Source organism: Podarcis bocagei, assembly GCF_964188305.1.
Source record: "Podarcis bocagei genome assembly, chromosome: 8".
Lineage (NCBI taxonomy): Eukaryota > Metazoa > Chordata > Lepidosauria > Squamata > Lacertidae > Podarcis > Podarcis bocagei.
In genome coordinates this window covers 11,495,688-11,515,333 of record NC_138133.1, presented here as the reverse complement: position 1 = coordinate 11,515,333, position 19,646 = coordinate 11,495,688, and the positions used below count along the sequence as shown (strand labels likewise).

The 19,646-nt window shown below is 42.0% G+C and overlaps 1 protein-coding gene across 1 annotated transcript in view; it reads left to right on the top strand.

Annotated features, from left to right (window-relative positions):
- Positions 1-19,646, top strand: part of GABBR2 (gamma-aminobutyric acid type B receptor subunit 2) — a 305,888-nt gene that overhangs the window by 180,383 nt on the left and 105,859 nt on the right. The window contains exons 9-11 of the mRNA XM_081206236.1: positions 8,023-8,103; positions 10,336-10,486; positions 12,426-12,558. Of these exons, the coding sequence (XP_081062362.1) occupies positions 8,023-8,103; positions 10,336-10,486; positions 12,426-12,558 (365 nt within the window). The remainder of the gene's footprint in view (positions 1-8,022; positions 8,104-10,335; positions 10,487-12,425; positions 12,559-19,646) is intronic.

Sequence of the window (19,646 nt, the reverse complement as noted above, 5' to 3'; positions counted from 1 at the left end):
AGTACAAGTTTGGGAGATTGTGCCATAGAGATAACCAATGACAAAGTATGTGCTTCCACAGAGCGTTTTCCAGGGATACAGTACCACAGAGCGTTTTCCAGGGATACAGTACTTCTCAAGGGTAGAGCACAGCTTCTCTCTTCCCTGGTTGTTTTTGGTTTTGCAGCTGGCGGAAGACCCCAAATTTGTTGACCCGAAAGTTGGTGAGCTTTTTTTTTCTCTCCCCAAAAACACCCCCCCAAAAACACGTGATTTTTTTTTATTGACTTGCATAAGATCCAGGACAAAGCGCCGCCTTTTGGAAATTCCCCTGGGTCAATTCCGCCTTTGAAATCACAGTAATTTCTGGGGAAATCTGGACATTTGGCAGCCCTAGGGTATGGGAATGGCAACCACCCCACTGCCAATGGTGAATATTTAGAGATTTTCTGAAAAGTGGGCTTCTTCCAGGGAGATGAGAGAAAGGAAACTGCTTTGAGGTTATTGGTTTTACAATGAAGCAGTATATAATTTTTATGAAATAAACCAGGCATCCCCAAACCCGGCCCTCCAGATGTTTTGGGACTACAATTCCCATCATCCCTGACCACTGGCCCTGTTAGCTAGGGATGATGGGAGTTGTAGTCCTAAAACATCCGGAGGGCCAAGTTTGGGGGTGCCTGAAACAAACAAACAAAAATCATACATTCTCTCTAAAGCGAAATCATGAGAAACAACACTATTAAAGACAGAAAACTCTATAGACAGCAGACCTTAAGGGTATATCTGTTGAGATCAGTATCACTGAAATAAATATGTCAGTGACACTGAATGTTGAAATAGGGAACTAAAACTTATTACAGCCTTCTATATCCTGAACTTTACAAATACCATTGTATCCTCGAAGGCTGGTCAGTTGCTAGTCTTTTCCACTCATATTAATGGAAAACTAAAAAATATATCTCAATAGGCCTGCAGATTTATTCTGCAAGCAGTTCCATCTCTTACATAGGCAGCATGCCCAACAATCTTTAGGAGAGTAAAGGCCTGACCCCTCCAGAAATTGGATTTTTGTGTGTGTGTGCTTTGCTAGAGAGCTGTGAATTCTCATAGGAAGCTATAGCTCTTTCCCCAAGTTCTTCAGGAAGAAGCATTGACGGTTAAACCATTCTAGAATTTGTAGCTCCATGAGGGGAATAGGGGTCTCCTAACAATGCCCAGCACCCATAACAAATTGCTGTTCCAATGATCCTTTGGCGGACGCCATGACTATTTAAAGTGGCCTCAGTGTGTCATCAGAACCCAGACTCATGGTTTGTCTGTGTTTTGGAAATTTCAGTTCCAGGATTGCTGGCATATCTGTGTGTGACTTAACAGGTTGACACAAGTGAGGGAAGTTACAATTTTCCATATGAGAATAATGTGCAGGGGTTTTTTTTCTCTCATCAAAAAGCCCCCACCCCCACCCCCGTCTGATAGTGAATCTACAATAGGCAGTAGAAATACTTTTACCAGCAGACATGGAGTCTTCAGTTACAAAGAAGGGTTCTGTATTTCTGATCGTTGTGTAATTAGTTGCAGCCATTATTCTTAGTTTATAATCCATTATATTGGTGTTTAATTAGATCTAATGGGAAATGTTTTCCATAAAGGAAAACAATGATTTGTAATATCTTGCTTATGTGGTAATATTTATTATAAGGTTGTTAACAACGTTTCAAACAATATGGTGCAAGTAATGGGTTAGCTGTGAACCAAAGTGACTTTTGTTCTTTCCTGGAGGGAAATGTTAGAAGGATGCATTATTTTATCAAAGGCAGACTAGCAGGCTGCAAAGTGTCAGTTAAACTGTCACTGTAGCCTATTGTCAACAAAGGGGGTGGCTACGCTTGGGGCAGTTGCGGGTTTTATATTCAGAATCAAAGGCATCAAGGGGGTGTTTGGTATTGATTGGTCATTTAATGGATGTTTTGCCTCATCCTATTGGCTCAAAATTATGATAGGCAAATAAGAGGGTGGATTGTCACCATAGCTGTAATCCTGAGAGGAGGAAGTGAAGACCAAGTTGAAGACTACATGTAATTTCATCTGGAGTGTAGTGAGATCTGTGCTTACTGGGGAAACAAAGGTACACAGTAATTGGCAAGGTATTGGTTAGAGAACTATAACCTCCTGAAAGCGACAATAACCAGTGCTATTTAAAGTGAAACCACAAGCCTTATGAGTAAACAAAGGTTGCACTCTATTAATACCTCTAGTTACAAACTTAATTCATTCCGGAGGTCCGTTCTTAACCTGAAACTGTTCTTAACCTGAGGCGCGCTTTCGCCAATGGGGCCTCTTACTGCTGCTGCGCCACCGACACATGATTTCCATTCTCATCCTGGGGCAAAGTTCTCAACTCAAGGGAACTCTTCCAGGTTAGCGGAGTTTGTAACCTGAAGCGTTTGTAACCTGAGGCGTTTGTAACTCGAGGTACCACTGTATTGCAAGAAAAGCTTCAATAACTGGATAATTCCTCCTTTTTAACTCAGATGCTCTGTGGTCCATTTTTCCTGTTTCGTCCCTTGTTATAGCTACTGAAAGATGAAGTGGTACAGTCATACATCATGTTACGTCCGCTTCATGTTACGTTCTTTCAGGATACATCCTGCGGTAACCCGAAAGTAACGGAAAGGATTACTTCCGGGTTTCGCCGCTCGTGCATGCGCAGACGCGCAAAATGAGGTACCACTGTATAGGAAAACAAAATGGTTTTGAGTTATTTGTTGGCAGTGAAGACAAAGTGAAAAAAGAGGGTCAAAGAGTTTAAAAAAGTGGCTGAATACCACTTTTTTTACCAATAAAATAAAATGCCAATCTAAGGGTGGGGGGACCTTCTAGGCCATAAAGGGAATCGGTAGCTGCGGGGGGGGGGGTGTTAACAAAATCCAGGCCTGAGCTGCCATAATCTGAAAGAATATCTCTCTTTTGTGGGCTATAACTCTGGTCCATTATGTTGACCAGCTGTTTGGTGCTGAGATGCTGTCCCACCCAAATAGAGGATAGCCTGTTGACCCAACTCAGTAGAATGGCAACACAAGCTGTAAGACTCTTGGTGTTCCATACTTGCACTCCTCCCAGAAGTGGCAGGAAGGTGCAGGAACATTTGGGCCTAATTTTTCCTATTGAAATCAATGGGACATTTTAAAAAGAAAAGAAAACCTGGGGCGAATTTTGGTCAGACTATGGCCATAGTATTAACACTGGAAATTCACATATGTATTTCAAACTGATCTTCTGAATTACTTTTACTGGTTTTGTTAAAGACTCTCCTCCCTGAAAGAGAGGGGAGTGGTTGTGGGTGGGAGCCCGAGCGCCGCCCAGCAGGGGGCGTTGCCCCCTGCCTCCAGCTCACCTGGCTGGCGCTCACGCCCCCCCCCCGGTGGCCACCCAACCAGGTGCCGCGGAGGGGGCGTGTTCAGCAGCCTTTTGCTGCAGCGCCGGCCACCCCCTGGCCTCATTGCTTATCGTCGTCTTGTCGCGAGTCACCCACCCTCCACTCCCTTTTAGTTAGGGCTTAGGTCATTGGCCTTGCTATGGACCTTAGGTTGGTCGCCCTGGTTGCCCGGGGGGCCTGGTAGGAGTTTTTCCATTTGGCATTAGGCTTTTTGGTTTTTTCGCCTACCTCGTAGCAATCGTCACAACTTTTGTGGTATTGGTGGGTAGGTTAGGCATTGGAATAATGTGTTGTGGTGTGTCGAAGTGCTAGGTGTGGCCATCGCCTATGCCTTCAATTTTTAGGGGTATTCCGTTAAAGGAATCTGGCGGTCGTGTATTCTGTCCGATGCCTGCTTGGCGGGAGGCCATGGCACGACCCTCGGTGACAGCAGGGGTGAGCCTATAGTTGGATTAGCATCAACAGGCTCCACCTACTGGTGAATAAACCCACTTGTTTCAATCCAATGCCTAAGCCAATACCTTTTCATTGCTGTAATCAATAAAGTTGTGGCCTTTTCTAGCCCATCAACCTTATATCACGTGTCCTTGTGTCTTCATTTCACTTCGCGGGGGTCGGGTCCTCGAACCACAACTCTTTCCCCGTTTCCACTTAATTGCAAGAAGGACAAGTAATTCAGTTCAGTTAAAAAACAACAACAAAAACCACAGAGCTTTCCCCTAAAATGTTAAGCTGATACATTTCGTTATTGTCTTTCTTTACTTTATCATGACTGACAGCTTTACCATCTTTATCTAGTAACTGGCTCACTGGAATAACTTTTATTTCCTCTCGATATGCCTAAACATTTCTTATCTCTGCTGGCCACAGATGTCTCACTGATATTTTTAGCTCTTCTTATCAGTTGTCTGGCAGGTAGGAAGTGCAATTTTTACCCAATTTTATCATACATTTTATCTCTCTCCCTTTGTAGTAGTATTTATAGGTTACTTAGCTATTTTGTGTCTTAGTCAGTGTGAATAAAAGCACCAAGGTTTTTTAAACCTCAGTTTAATTATCCTGAGGAAAAATTCACAGCCCTGCAGAGGAGCTGAAAGCTTCCAGATACTGTTACATGCACCTTGAATTGCCACATTTCCCACCAGCAATTGTTCTTGTTCTTGGTTGCATAACAATCCCAGCTGATATATTTTTCCCTGCAACTTTACAGGAAGTATCTACTAGTATAATAGCCTGTAACTCTGGAAGCAATATAGGGATATGCCAAAATAAGGGAAATAGAGGAGGAGAGCTTGAGTAAGAATTAGAACCCCAGGGAGCGGAGTAGTGAAACAAGAGGTGAATTTTTTTCCCTCTTCATGGTATGCACCCCTCCCTATCTATATAGCAACAAATGCCCATGTTCAGATCCTTTGCAAGCCCCAGTTCCAGACTCAAGTCCTAAACAGAAGCACTCCTATCAGGGGTTTGGAATACAGAGACTGTGAAATTTTGCTATGGGTTCCCACTTGTTTGCTTATACTCCTGCTCCTCACAGCTCCAGCTCTGGACAGCCAGGCAGAGACTTCAACCCCCCTGTTTTCAACTTAAATCCCCCTTCCTGTCTTGCTGCTTCACAGACTTCTCATGACTGAGGAATGCTATCTCTCCCCAAATGAAAACAAAGTACAGGCTCCCTACTTTACCTGCACAATTTACTGTTGTGAGCATGCCTTTTCATTGGAGAAAGGGATGCCCTGAGCAGTGATTCACCCAGAAGGGCAGTGGGCAGCCTCCACTGGGTAATTCTGCCTCATTAGAAGTGACAGAATGTTTAGAACTTACCCTGTTGAGGTCATTTTGGAGAAGGCAAGGCAAGAGCAGTTAAGAGTCACAAAGACACAACAGGCAGCCTTCCTTGTGGGTGGATTCTTTGGGCTCACTGTACCCATTTAAGCAATTAAATGTATTATCACAGCACCTTTCTCTTACTGCACACCAGCATGAATACTTGGGAATGAATGTTGTATCCACACTACAGACATTCTGTGCCACTAAAAATATTAAGAACTGAGATCTGACAAGGCGACAAGAATTCTGCAGATTCCTAGACCAAAAGCAACTTACAACCAAACAAATAGACAATAAACACTGTGATCCAGATTCAAAGTGTTGCTAGATATGCCGCATTCCAAACCTTCAGGAATGGCCTCCAGCACAGTACAATAAGCTCTAGTCACCAGGGGGTTACGGAGTTGTGAATATGGAGGTCTTGTCATGTTTGTGCCTTATATAACCTACATGTTTAAGTCTTAATTCTTGCATGAAAAGGGTTAAGACCATAAAGTAAGTTGCCCCGCCAGGCTTACCTCACCTTGGGAGGAACTATTGATTTCTCCCAGTCTACCTGAGAAGCTCAGTGTGTAAACACGTCTGAGCTGATTGCTCCAAGCTCAGACTGCATGGCTCTAACAAGCCTCTCTTTGAGTTCCTATACCAATAATTTAGGAACATTCACCACTGTAACTAAGCCAAGTTTCACTGCTCGTGCAACCTTTTCTGAATGTTCTATGGAAAGCATGAATCTGACCTTTGGAGAGTAAGTAAACCATTTTTAACATACCTGTAATGTGTATGGGTTGCTCGTGCGTAAGTTGCCGCCTCTCCAGGCTTTGTTGCCTTGCTAAACCTTTCAGTCTGGGCAGCCCTTCACTTCGTGGATGCCTCAGTCGCTAGCAGAATCCGTCAGTGGGCGTTTCTTAAATCTTTTCCAACATAAAAGTTGTTTGACACCCAGTCTCCTCCTACTCTCTCTGCGCGGAAGTCTTCTGCACAGGGTGGGCGTGGGTAGCGGAGGACCCGTGCTCTCTCCGCTGGTGTCCGGTGAAGAGTCCTGGAGCCCTCTCGCCGATTCCCCCATCAGCCCCTCTATATCCCTGGTGTTGCGCTGATTTGCTTCCCCATCTGCGGAGCTGCCTCTCTCCCTGCTGGGCCCTTCTCCAGCATCATTTGAGAGCCTTCCCTCCGCCTCTAGCTCTGATGTCAGTTCCCTGACAATACCATACATAGTCCTTTTTCTATGCCAGGGGAAGAAAATGTAGGAGATATTTTAGAGGTCTAACAGCCTATATTTCCATGCTTTACTTTGCTGTATATGTTGTGATTTTAAATCTCTGGTGGGGTACTCACACCAAAGAGTACTTGCCCCAAACCCGGATCTTGGCATTCAGGGAATTTTCCTTTATATATATATATGTATTTCTTACCACCAGCAATGCACTCAGAAGTACTTATGCACACTGAACAAATCCCATATAACCTGGGTTCCTAGTTCTGTGGCTTAGGAACTACATGTCAGGATCAAAACTCTTGGCTAGATCAATTTAGCCATGTAGTTTTAGTGCCTTGTGGTTTTAGTACAGTTGTTGCCTGACTAGCTGTGATGACAATTCCTGGCAAGACTGCATAGGCTTGCATTAGAGCTTTTCAGATGATGGCCTATTACTTCAGCTTTAGGCTGTTCTTGGGGTTTTGCTTGTTCTTTACTCCTCCCTGTCACTTTCGAAACCTGCCTCTTTGCTTGCTTAGCCCTTCTTGGAAATTTGAAATGGTTGTCAGGACTACTGCTTGGCTTGCTTGCATGTTGGGTTTTCTTGTAATCGTTAAAGAAATTGGAGTTCTTGTTGAAACTGCACTGAAAAGGATATATCAAGAACTCTGGCCAAAAATATAATTGAAGCACCTTGATCTATCTTGACATATTTTCTGATATTACCAGCTGAAGAAGGCGTGTACTCCGAAACAGGGCCCTGTCCTGGTCACCACTACCGAGTCGTACATCTGATTCACACTCCGGATACTCCTTTTTGGCTCCATTTGATCCTTTATTCTCTATTCTTTATTCTGATTATATATAATGTGGACTCTTTTTGACTGCTATTGAGACTTGTATAAAACAATTGTTGTGCACTGGTATTTCATGTACCTTTGTACTATATCACTGTATAATTGAAACTATATTATTTCTGTACTTAAACGTTGTATCCAAACTTACCATTACTTTAAAACTATTGTACTTACACGTTGTGTTTAAATTTACTACTAGCTTCATACTGTTATTCTTAGCAGAATATACACGTTTTTCATTTCAACTCTTGAGTAGGAATTATTCCTTATATTGAAACTTTTGGCCAGAGTTCTTGATATATCCTTTTCAGTGGGTTTTCTTGTAATGGCTTGGGAACCCCATGATATGCACACTGTTTTGGGGTTTCCTTCTGGAATGAACTCCAGCCATTGGTTTTCTGGACAAGTTTGCCAGTGTTCCCCTGAGACTCGAAAATTAATTAATAGCCAGAAGAATTTTAAATAACATTGGGGGTAGCGTAATACAGTATAAGCTTGCAGTTCTTTGAATTGCAGTAACTGCTCAATATTGTTACCAGCGTTGCTTTAAAATTTTGCCACAGCTCTAGCTCCATTTAGCTTCTCTGAGTCATTTCATATGCTACCTCGATGGCAGGTACAGCAACAATGCGAGAGACAGAAAGGTAAATATAGCAGCTATTAGAAATGAAGAATATGTGAGCTGACATAAACAATCCCATTTGTTTGTTTCTCCACAGACAAAAAGGAAGTGAAGGTGGGAGAATATAATGCTATACTTGATTCACTGGAAATGATTAACAACACCATCAAATTCCACGGTAAGGCAGGAATATTGAAGAGAGCAAAGGAATGATACCATAGCTTTCTGTATAATTTTTATGTCACATGGAATGCAGCAAACAGAAATGTTTCACTACTGCCACAGAGTAAAACCGGCTCAATAATGCATTTAGACTGTGCCGCTTCAGACTGCAGGTTCGTATGTGTGAAATATTTTGTAATGATCCCACATTTAAAGGAAAAGTTCTTTAGTACATCAGGCATAGGCTTCGCCGTGAGAGAGAGGCATGCTGGGAGCTTCTTATGTAAAGGAACATTCAAATTTATGGCACCTATAGGCTGAAGTGGTACAGTCCGGAATCTACCACCCCATTCTGTGCAACCAGCAAACCAGTTCTTAGGTACTTTCAGAGAATCCAGCCCAATAGACGTTGAGTAAATCCATATCTGTGCATAGCACCTGTGCTTAGGTTCAAATCCTTATCACAAAAGATGCAAGCATAAACTATAACTCTTGCAAAATATGCATTCACCAGACTCAGAGCTCCACCCCCCCTCATCTCCCCCCATTGCAGGGGCGGGGGGCTAGTTTTAATCAGCCGTAAAGGGAAGCATCAAGGGGGCATGTATACCAGGCTTCTTCAACCTTGGCCCTCCAGATGTTTTTGGCCTACAACTCCCATGATCCCTAGCTAGCAGGACCAGTGGTCAGGGATGATGGGAATTGTAGTCTCAAAACCTCTGGAGGGCCGAGGTTGAGGAAGCCTGGTGTATACTCACAAGCACATTTATATTAAACACTCAGCATTTAAAAGAGTTCGCTTACATTATCTTGCTTGTTATATCCTGGTTATGATGCACAAAGCCCTATACAGCTTGGGTTCAGGCTGCCTGAAGGACCTGCCTGACTTTGAGCTCAGCCCCACCACATGACACAGGTATGTTTGGTGAGGTCTATGGAACTCCCTTACACGGGGGAGGCAGGTCTGGCCGCCTCCAAATCAGGCACATCCAACAGGTAGATCGTGATCTACCGGTAGATCACTGGATGTCTGCGGTAGATCACTGGTAGATCAATGGCTCCCCCAAAGAAGCTCAACAAGTTTGTCTCCCCGAAGAAAAGCTCAACATTTTTGCCCTGAACTCCTAAAAAACTGGGCTTTCCTCCTCCCCAAAAAAACCTCAAACAATTGGACCTGAACCCCTCAAAACAGGGGGTAGAACACTGCCATTTTTAAACTCTGTGAGTAGATCACAGTCTCTTGGGAGTTGGCCACCTCTGGACTACATAAAGTAATCATTTGAACCATGACTTTTACCGACTAAGGTTTTTATTTAAAAGCCAAGGCAGTTGTCAATCTCTGGAATGATTTGAAAAATGAAATGCATATATGTCCACAAGCAACCGAGAATATTTAGGTCATTTCTCGGTGGTTGAGCACATGCATGTATTTCGTATATTTCCCATGTTCCGCCTCTGGCATCTCTAGTTGAAGGATAATAATAATAATAATAATAATAATAATAATAATAATAATAATAATAATAATACTAAAATTATTATTTATACCCCGCCCATCTGGCTGAGTTTCCCCAGCCACTCTGGGCGGCTCCCAATCAAGTGTTAAAAACAGTACAGCGTTAAATATTAAAAACTTCCCCGAACAGGGCTGCCTTCAGATGTCTTCTGAATGTCAGGTAGCTGTTTATCTCTTTGACATCTGATGGGAGGGTGTTCCACAGGGCGGGTGCCACTACCGAGAAGGCCCTCTGTCTGGTTCCCTGTAACCTAACTTCTCGCAATGAGGGAACTGCCAGAAGGCCCTCGGCGCTGGATCTCAGTGTCCGGGCTGAACGATGGGGGTGGAGACGCTCCTTCAGGTATACTGGACCGAGGCCGTTTAGGGCTTTAAAAGTCAGCACCAACACTTTGAATTGTGCTCAGAAACGTACTGGGAGCCAATGCAGATCTCTCAGAACCGGTGTTATGTGGTTTTGAGGTGGTGACACTCCTGATGTCCTGCTGAGCTGTGTCTTTTCTGCACATAAATAATGTGGAGCAGAATATGTGTTGCTATACTTCATATTGTTTTGTAAAGCCTGCAGTACATCACTTTGGTAGATAAAGGTAACTTTAAAGGACCTCAGTAAAATTAATTTATAGAAATCGAATGGCAATAGGGTTTGGTTTTGCTGTTATTATTATTGGTTGTGGTTTATTTCTCACAAGGGTATAATGTTGACTCTTTCTTTTCTTGCCGACATTTCAGGGAAAGAACCACCTAAGGACAGAACAATCATCCAAAAGCAACTTCGCAAGATCTCCCTGCCTCTTTACAGTATTCTTTCAGCACTCACGATCCTGGGAATGATAATGGCCAGTGCTTTTTTGTTCTTTAACATCAAAAACCGAAATCAGAAGTAAGCAGCTACATATTGCCCTGTTCCCTTCCCCCTCTCCATTGTCTCTCTTGTGAGTCCTTTTAATTAGGACAATTGTCATTAAGAGATCACGTGGTCAGTATTTACAAAGTTAATTGGAATGATCCATTCAAAGTTACTCACTACTTAAGACTGCAGTGTATTGCATTTCCAGGGGAGGCTGTCTAACTGAACTCAGCGGGACTTACTTTCAAATAAACATGCAGTTAGTTGATTGGAGTGGGTGTCTTTTTGATTTCAGAGGAAGAACTAAGCACATACTTAAATCTCTTCTTACAAAACTGATGTATCATAGAAGCGCTTACCTTTGTTTGGATCATGCCCAATTTTTATTTTTTTTATTTTAAAAATTCTGCTTAATTGATGTTACTGTACAATATCTTTGTGTTGGAACGTTTTATTAAATCCTTTTATTCTGTTAGATCAAAATTAGTGTTTTCCACTGTGTATTATTAGCATAATCCCCAGTTAATTAAACCACTGTGTAACATAAGGAGTTCCTTTAGTGAAGGAGATCAAAGACATTTAACCATAATAATGCTCATCTAAACTTATTTATAAAGCAGCACAGAGATTTGCATATTTCTACAATTCTGCACATAAAGCTGCTTCAGTTATCTTGCCTAAGATGGTTCATTCTTAAGTTTCACCCAGACAGAGCCATTCAGGTGTGCTGAAATAGTGCACCCAGCACCTGCAAATCACTTAGGGGCTGTCCAACCCTTGGTATTTTTCTTTTCTGATTTTATTTTGTGTTTGCATGCATCTTTCCATCCACCAACATCATTTTCTTTTTCCAAATTTGTTTCTCATGGGGCATACATTTCAATCTCCGTGTATAAGCCTGAGTTCCCAGTCTATGATTGAACGTTAAGTCTTCTAAATGAATAATTGAAAACATACACAGTTTTTAGAAACAACTGGTTAATTTTGTTTACATGTGACTGTTTATTTGACATTTGGTGACTATGGGTTACACGTATTCTCATGTTGCCGATATTCAGCTTTAATACAATGTATTTATGTTCATTTTTGTTCTCATTTATCTCCCTTTGTGGGGAGGGTATCTCCTCCACCCTGATTCTGTTTTTGTCCTCCCAGCTTTCTTGTCCCTGACAGCTATGAAATAAACTACATAGAGTGTTACAGGACTGGATTTCATAGTGGTGGTCATTGTTGTCGCATCTGTTAGGATCTTTCTGCACTCGTGTAGGACCCTGGTAGAGACACATGCCTGACTGACTGGCATCTTCTCTCCCTCCTGGTCAATCGTTTGGGAGCTTCAAAAGCTTTCCTCAGTCCAAACATCACAGCAACTGACACCAAAAGGCATTAGCACGCTTAGGATCTTGCAGAGTATTGGCGGTTTGCGTAACAGACTCAATAGCTCAGCATGTTGGCTAAACTACGTTTATTTACATATAATACACTCGGAGCATTCTGACTTAGCTCCTTCCTCTTTCTCATCAGACAGCAAAGAGAAAAAGAACAAAGAACAATAGTCCCACTTCACAGAACACAGTAACAAAAAACGTCCTGTCTCCGTCACTTCCCACTCTGTGGAATGAAAACATACACCGTCATGTGATAGACAACAATCTCATGACTGCAAACACGCAGCAAGAATCCTAACATCCTCTCCCAATTCATGAACCGTGTTGTAGTCATCATTGTAACTGAAACAAACATACAGATATCATACACATAGTATACCCCTGCATCACCCGTTCCACCCTTGGAACTACCTGCAACTAGACTGGCCTTGGGCCTTACCATCTTGCACTTCTGACTAGTCTTGGCATCCTAGCTTTCCTGACTATCAAGAAGTTTCACACCTGGCTAGTGGCTCGACACAGGTCTTGGAACCTGAAGTCTTGGGTTGCTTTCTCATGACTGACTTCCGGTCTTCTCTCCACAGGTTGATAAAGATGTCCAGTCCCTACATGAACAACCTCATAATTCTTGGAGGGATGCTCTCCTATGCATCAATATTCCTTTTTGGCCTTGATGGATCTTTTGTCTCCGAAAAGACGTTTGAGACGCTTTGTACCGTAAGTCACTCTGAAACGTTTTAACAGAGATGCTGTTGTTCATGCTTTACATGACACAAGGCATCCCACATACTATAGTCTGGTTTCGGTACTGTTAATCTGCACAAAATAGGCTTTCGGTCTTGGGAGGAAACGGGATTCTTTTCGGCCAGTCAGCCACAACACTGAGAAATATGGAGCACTTGCATGAGTTTTCAGTGAATGTTTAAACTCACAGTCTTGAAGAAGTTTAGGTGTAGTATTTAGGGAGGGAAGGATTCTGTGTCAAGAAGACGGTAATCAGATGTTTTCTCCAAGAAATGTTTCTGTGCAGCAATGGTCTAAGTCAGGCATGTCCAAAGTCTGTTTTTGGAGCCTAATTCGGCTGTGGCAGTTTATTTCCTGGGGTAATATCCTAAAAAAATCCTCAACAAGTTCAATCCTAAAAAAAGCTCAACAAATTTGGGGTAAAATCATTAAAAAAGCTCAACTTCAATCTTTAAAAAAGGTCAACAACTTTGGTCGGCCCTCACGGCCCTTCACTTCATCAAATCTTGCCCTCTTTGAAAAAAGTTTGGACACCCCAGATCATTTGATTGAGCAGAAAGCTGATGTGACCCTGACAAGCTTGGCTTCAGACTTTCGTTTTCTGACCCCTTTCAACCCGGCCTAGTTTCAGGATGTGTGCGAATATAATGGGCCCAGAGGTATAAGAAGTTCAGGGTATGTCTTTATCTCCATGTCCTGTCTCCTAGTCCTGTCACTGGCTTGATATGGTAGATCAATGCATTTTGGTGAAAATCTGGAGTATGACTCCATTGTGTGACTAACGTATGTTGTTGGATAAATCTGTCTTATTAAGATAAGCCACCATTAAGACCAAATATAATTGTTGCATTTTGAAATTTGAATACTTTACAGTAACCAGTGTCTAATTAAGGACAACTGGTCAATTCAATATTACTAATACATTGTACATCAACCTACGGTCAAAATAGGAAATGGCTGACAGCTTGAAATTTCAACCACAATACCTGCATGAAGACCAACTTGAAAGCCGTGGATCAGCTTTTTAAGTTTCAAATAACTCTTTGCCAGAGTCTTAAGAAGTAATGACTCCTCTCCTTTTTATGAATCTAAAAGCCAGCTAAAAGCCAGTCTCTAGCACTAATCAGAACTCAGACAAACAGCAGAAGTAAAGAAAAATGTGATTTTAGCAAAGTTGAGGAATGTAGAATTTGCTAAATATAGAGCCATATCACGTAGTAGTTGTGGGGCATGGTTTCTTCCCACACCAAAATAATGTCTTGAAACTTTGCACTTTGTCTAAGTAAACTGAGAGTCCTTTTATGGTGGGGGTGACATTGCCTGAGGAATGCTTCCTAAGTTACTTATGGGGGGGCTGCTTTAGCCCCGCGCGCTCTCTCCCAGCTGGAGAGGTGACGCGCGGCTATGGCAGGAGCCTCTAAAGCCACGCGTCACCTCTGCAGCCGGGAGAGAGTCGCGGGGGGCTGCTTTAGCCCTGCGCACGCGCTCTCCCGGCTGGAGAGGTGACACGGGGCTGTAGAGGCTCCTGCCATAGCCGCGCGTCACCTCTCCAGACGGGAGAGTGTGCGCGGGGCTATGGCGTCTTCGCTCCATAGGACGCACACACATTTCCCCTTCATCCTGAAGCAAAGCTCTTAACCCGAGGTACTATTTCTGGGTTAGCGGAGTCTGTAACCTGAAGCGTATGTAACCCGAGGTACCACTGTACATGAACGACACTTGATATATCTGCCTTTGCAAAGCAATGTCTATTGAGATATTTGGTCATATTATGACTCTCTCAGCTGAATACGGCCTGCATAGCTAGGATTATAATGGCAATCATTATAACAAGACGACTTGGTTTCTTTGTACAGCTCTTTCGCTGTTTGAACAGCACAATACAAAACATTTAACATTCCGCAGAAGACATAGCCCAACCACTAAAATCTTATTTGGCTTTTGAGCATATCTTTGCAGTTATAAGTACTAGAAGCTTGTTCTTTTCTTTTCTCTTTTGAGTTGAAACTTGAGATCCCCAGGAAGCTCAATTCTGTGCTCTTTCTGCAGCTCTGGCAAACAGCAGTATGCCCACAACAATGCTTATTTGTTTGTCTTTGTCCTCTGCTGTATCATGCTTAGCCACACGTCCTTCATAAATAAGCATTCAGTGGTCATTGTTAATGTATTCTGTCTTGGATTATAAACTTTAAGGCTGCTGTTGGGTAATCAATTTAACTATGTACATTACAGCAGGCATGCGTTAAGGAGAAGAGCCTGCTCATCTTGTATGGTCATCCATTGAATTCCCAATAAAACTCTTTTTGCTTCCTTGCCATCACTGGTGGCCTACCTTTGAGTTGATGGTTCTCACATTGTGCAAGCTTCCTTTGCACCAGTCAGGCAGAGCCTCATTGGGGGTGGAGGGAATGAAGTAGCTTTGTGAATTAAACAGGGTTTACTGCTGCAACAAGATCCAGAGATGGAATTGTAGTCGTACCCATCTTTTGTGTGTGTCTTCTGCCCTGCTGCTACTTCCCCTCAACTCAGGAGGCTCCTGTGTTCAAGGGATGATATACTGGGAAATTACAACATGTTTCCTTCTAAGCAACCCCAATGCTATCATGTGAAGATCGGTGTTTTAATTCTGTCTTAAGGGTCTGATATAATTCAAGGAGAAAGAGTCAGATGTTCATTCAACCTGGCATGGCAATGACCAATCTAAAGCATCTATCCTCGTGATGAAGAGAACTGTCTCTTCTAGTTGAAAAAGTAGCTGCTGCCATGGAGCCACCATGTGCTGCATACAGTGGTACCTCAGGTTAAATACTTAATTCGTTCTGGAGGTCCGTACTTAACCTGAAATTATTCTTAACCTGAAGCACCACTTTAGCTAATGGGGCCTTCTGCTGCTGCTGCGCCGCCAGAGCATGATTTCTGTTCTCATCCTGAAGCGAAGTTCTTAACCTGAGGTACTATTTCTGGGTTAGCGAAGTCTGTAACCTGAAGCGTATGTAACCTGAAGCGTATGTAACCCAAGGTACCACTGTATATGCCAGTTGAGTGCTCACTCAGGAGCAACTTATGCTTGAGGCAGGTAAGGAGACAACCAAATTTTCATGTCCTATTTAATCCTGTTGGATTTAGGAATGGTCTTTGAGTACATTTCTGAGCACAATTCAAAGTGTTGGTGCTGACCTTTAAAGCCCTAAACGGCCTCAACCCAGTATACCTGAAGGAGCGTCTCCACCCCCATCATTCACTGAGGTCCAGCGCCAAGGGCCTTCTGGCGGTTCCCTCACTGCGAGAAGTGAGGTTACAGGGAACCAGGCACAGGGCCATCTCTGTAGTGGCGCCCACTCTGTGGAACGCCCTCCCATCAGATGTCAAGGAAATAAACAACTACCTGACTTTTAGAAGACATCTGAAGGCAGCCCTGTTTAGGGAAGTTTTAATGTTTAAAGTTTTATTCTGCTAAAAAGGTTTATGAACATGATGCAACATTGTCTTTGATGGAATTACAGAGAAAGGAAAGAAACCTGAAATTAAGATTAATTCCTGAGAGCGAAGGGGACAGCCTGGTGGAGTTCCTAACACAAAAGTTTGCTGACTTTTGGGAAGATTTGGAGGAGGAAGAATTTAAGATAACAACAGCATTTAGATTGGGCAGGAGATTGAACAGAAAGACCCCGAGGGATTGCCTGATTACCCTTAGATCCAAGGAAGAAAGAGACAAAATATTAAAACTACATTACCAAAAGGCCTTGGAAATTGAAAATTCACCTATACAAATTTTTAAAGACATCCCTAAATATATCTTGGAGGTGAGAACCTTCTACAAGGATCTGGTCTACCTGCTGAAGAAGAACAACATCCTCTTCAGGTGGGAGTTTCCACAAGGACTGTCCTTTAACTACAAGGGAAAGAAGGTGAAAATAAAGACAATCCAAGATAAAGAGAAGTTTTTGGAAAGAAACCAAGAGGACCTACAGAAGGGAACGGTGGATCCAATTGCAGAACAAAGGAGAGCACTAGATATTCTGAACCTACCGTTTGGACTTAACCCACCACCATCAGAGGAAGAGCAACAACTTGGAGCGGTTGGAGGAGTAACGGAAAAGTAACAAGATGGCCCTGCAATTCCTTAGTTGGAATTGTAATGGGCTGAACATGCCTTTGAAGAGACGCCAAGTGTTTCATATTTTGAAAAGAGAACAATTGGACTTGATTTGCCTACAAGAAACCCATGTAACCAGGGTACACAGGAAATTACTTATAAACAAAAGATTAGGACAAGAATTTATTTCATCGGACAAAGTCAAGAAAAGAGGAGTTGTGATTTATGTAAAAGAGAAATGGGTTCCAAAAATGATGTTTAAAGACGAACAAGGAAGATACCTGGCAGTTGAAATACAAGCACAAGGAGAAAAATTCCTAATAGTTGGAGTTTATGCACCAAATGAAGGCAAGGCGGAATTCTTTAAGAAGCTGCATGAAACTCTGATGGATTATTTGGATTACAATGTAATAATTATGGGAGATATGAATGGTGTGGTTTCTACAAACATGGACAAGGCACAAAGACTGACAATCTCCAAGGAAGGGAGACTTCCGAAGACCTTCTTTGAAATGACTGAAAATATGGATTTAATAGATATATGGAGAACGAGGAACCCTCTTGAGAGAGAGGGAACTTTTTTCTCTCAAGCAATGATGACCTGGACCAGAATTGATCAAATTTGGATTACTAGTGGGATGGCTCCTAAGATTAAGAAGGTAGAAATCTGCCCAAAAACTTGCTCCGACCATAACGCTGTGAAGATGGAAATGAAACTTACAACAACTGGTCAATTTAGATGGAGGATGAATGACACCCTGTTTCGAGATGAGGAGATCCACATGAAGGCCCCAAAAACTTTAAAGGACTATGTTGAAATAAATCTAAAGGCTGATGTGGAAAAAAAGAGTGATTTGGGACGCAAGCAAAGCTGTGATGCGAGGATTTTTGATTCAACAAAATTCAATAAAAAAGAGAAAGCAGAATGAGAAGAAGGAAAAGATTTTGGAAAAGATAAAAGAAGGAGAGAAAAAATTAAGATCAAAACCAAAGTCCCAGGAGATTTTAAGAGAGATTAAGTTATATCAAACACAATATATGGAATTGATGAATCAAGAGATTGAGTGGAAGATAAAGCAAATGAAACAAAAGACATTTGAGTCGGCAGATAAATGTGGCAAACTTCTGGCTTGGCAATTGAAGAAAAGGCAGAAACTAAATACAGTTACAAGCCTAGAAGTGGATGGAAAGAACATATCTAAACCCAATGAGATTAGAAACTGTTTCTTGAGCTATTTTAAAAAAACTATACTCTCAAGGGCCACAAAATGAAGAGGACATAGATGAATTCCTTAATAAATATGGATTACAAAAAATCATCAAAGCAAGGTGGACTTAAATCAGAGAATAACAGAGCAAAAGATAGAGGGTGCCATTCAGGACATGCAACTGGGCAAATCTCCAGGACCAGATGGACTGACTTCCAGATACTACAAAGCTTTGAAGGAGTGGTTGGTTCAACCGTTAAAGGAAGTCTGCAACGAGATTTTAGAGGGGGAAAAGGCACCAGAGTCGTGGAAAGAAGCTTATATTGCACTCATACCAAAGACAGAGACTGAAAAGACTCAACTTAAGAACTACCGCCCAATATCATTACTTAATGTGGATTATAAAATTTTTGCAGACATTTTGGCAAAAAGATTTAAAAGAGTGTTGATGGAGAAGATTCATAAGGACCAAGCAGGCTTTCTCCCAAAAAGGCACTTATCAGACAATGTAAGGAATATAATAGACATTTTGGAACTACTAGAGGTGAAAATAAACACCAAAGCAGTGCTGATTTTTGTGGACGCGGAGAAAGCCTTCGACAATATTTCTTGGAGTTTTATGAAAAAGAATCTTCATGGGATGGGGGTAGGCCAAGGGTTTGAGAATGGTATGGGTGCGATATATTCCGAACAAAAAGCTAAGCTGATTGTAAATAATGTGATAACTGAGGAACTTAAGATAGAAAAAGGAACACGACAGGGGTGCCCAATTTCCCCATTGCTTTTCATTTCTGTTCTGGAGGTGTTGCTAAATATGATTAGAAATGACCAGCAGGTTAAAGGTGTACAGGTCGGAGCTAAACATTACAAGTTAAGGGCCTTTGCAGATGACTTAGTATTGACTTTACAAGAGCCAGACACTAGTACGAAAAGGGTGTTGGAGATAATTCAACAATTTGGCCAGGTAGCCGGATTCAAACTGAACAAACAAAAGACTAAAGTTTTAGAAAAAAATTTAACAGTCATGGAGAAGGAGAAATTTCAAGAAGAAACAGGTTTGACAGTGGTTAAGAAGGTGAAATACCTAGGGGTTCACTTGACATCTAAAAATTTGAACTTGTATAAAGACAACTATGAAAAATGCTGGTCAGAAATTAAAAAAGATCTAGAAATATGGTCAAATTTGAAATTGTCAATGTTAGGCCGAATTGCAGTTATCAAGATGAATGTATTGCCTAGAATGTTATTTTTGTTTCAAACTTTGCAGATTCTTGACAAGATGGACTGTTTCAAGAGGTGGCAGAAAGACATTGCGAAATTTGTTTGGCAGGGCAAAAAGCCCAGAATAAAATTTAAAGTACTTACAGATGCAAAAGAAAGAGGGGGATTTGCCCTGCCGGACTTAAAACTGTACTATGAAGCAGCAGCGTTTTGCTGGCCGAAAGAGTGGATGCTCCTCGAGAACACAGATATCTTGGATTTAGAAGGTTTCAATAATGCATTTGGTTGGCATGCTTATCTATGGTATGATAAAATCAAAGTGCATAGGGCCTTTAAAAATCACATTGTCAGAAAAGCGCTATTTAATGTTTGGATAAGATATAAAGACTTGTTGGAAAACAAAAGCCCTAGATGGTTGTCACCCTTGGAGGCTAAGGCATTGAAGAAACTCAATATGGAGGCCGAATGGCCAAAGTATTGGGAAATCTTGGAACAAGATGGAGATAAATTGAAATTACAAAGTCATGAGAAATTGA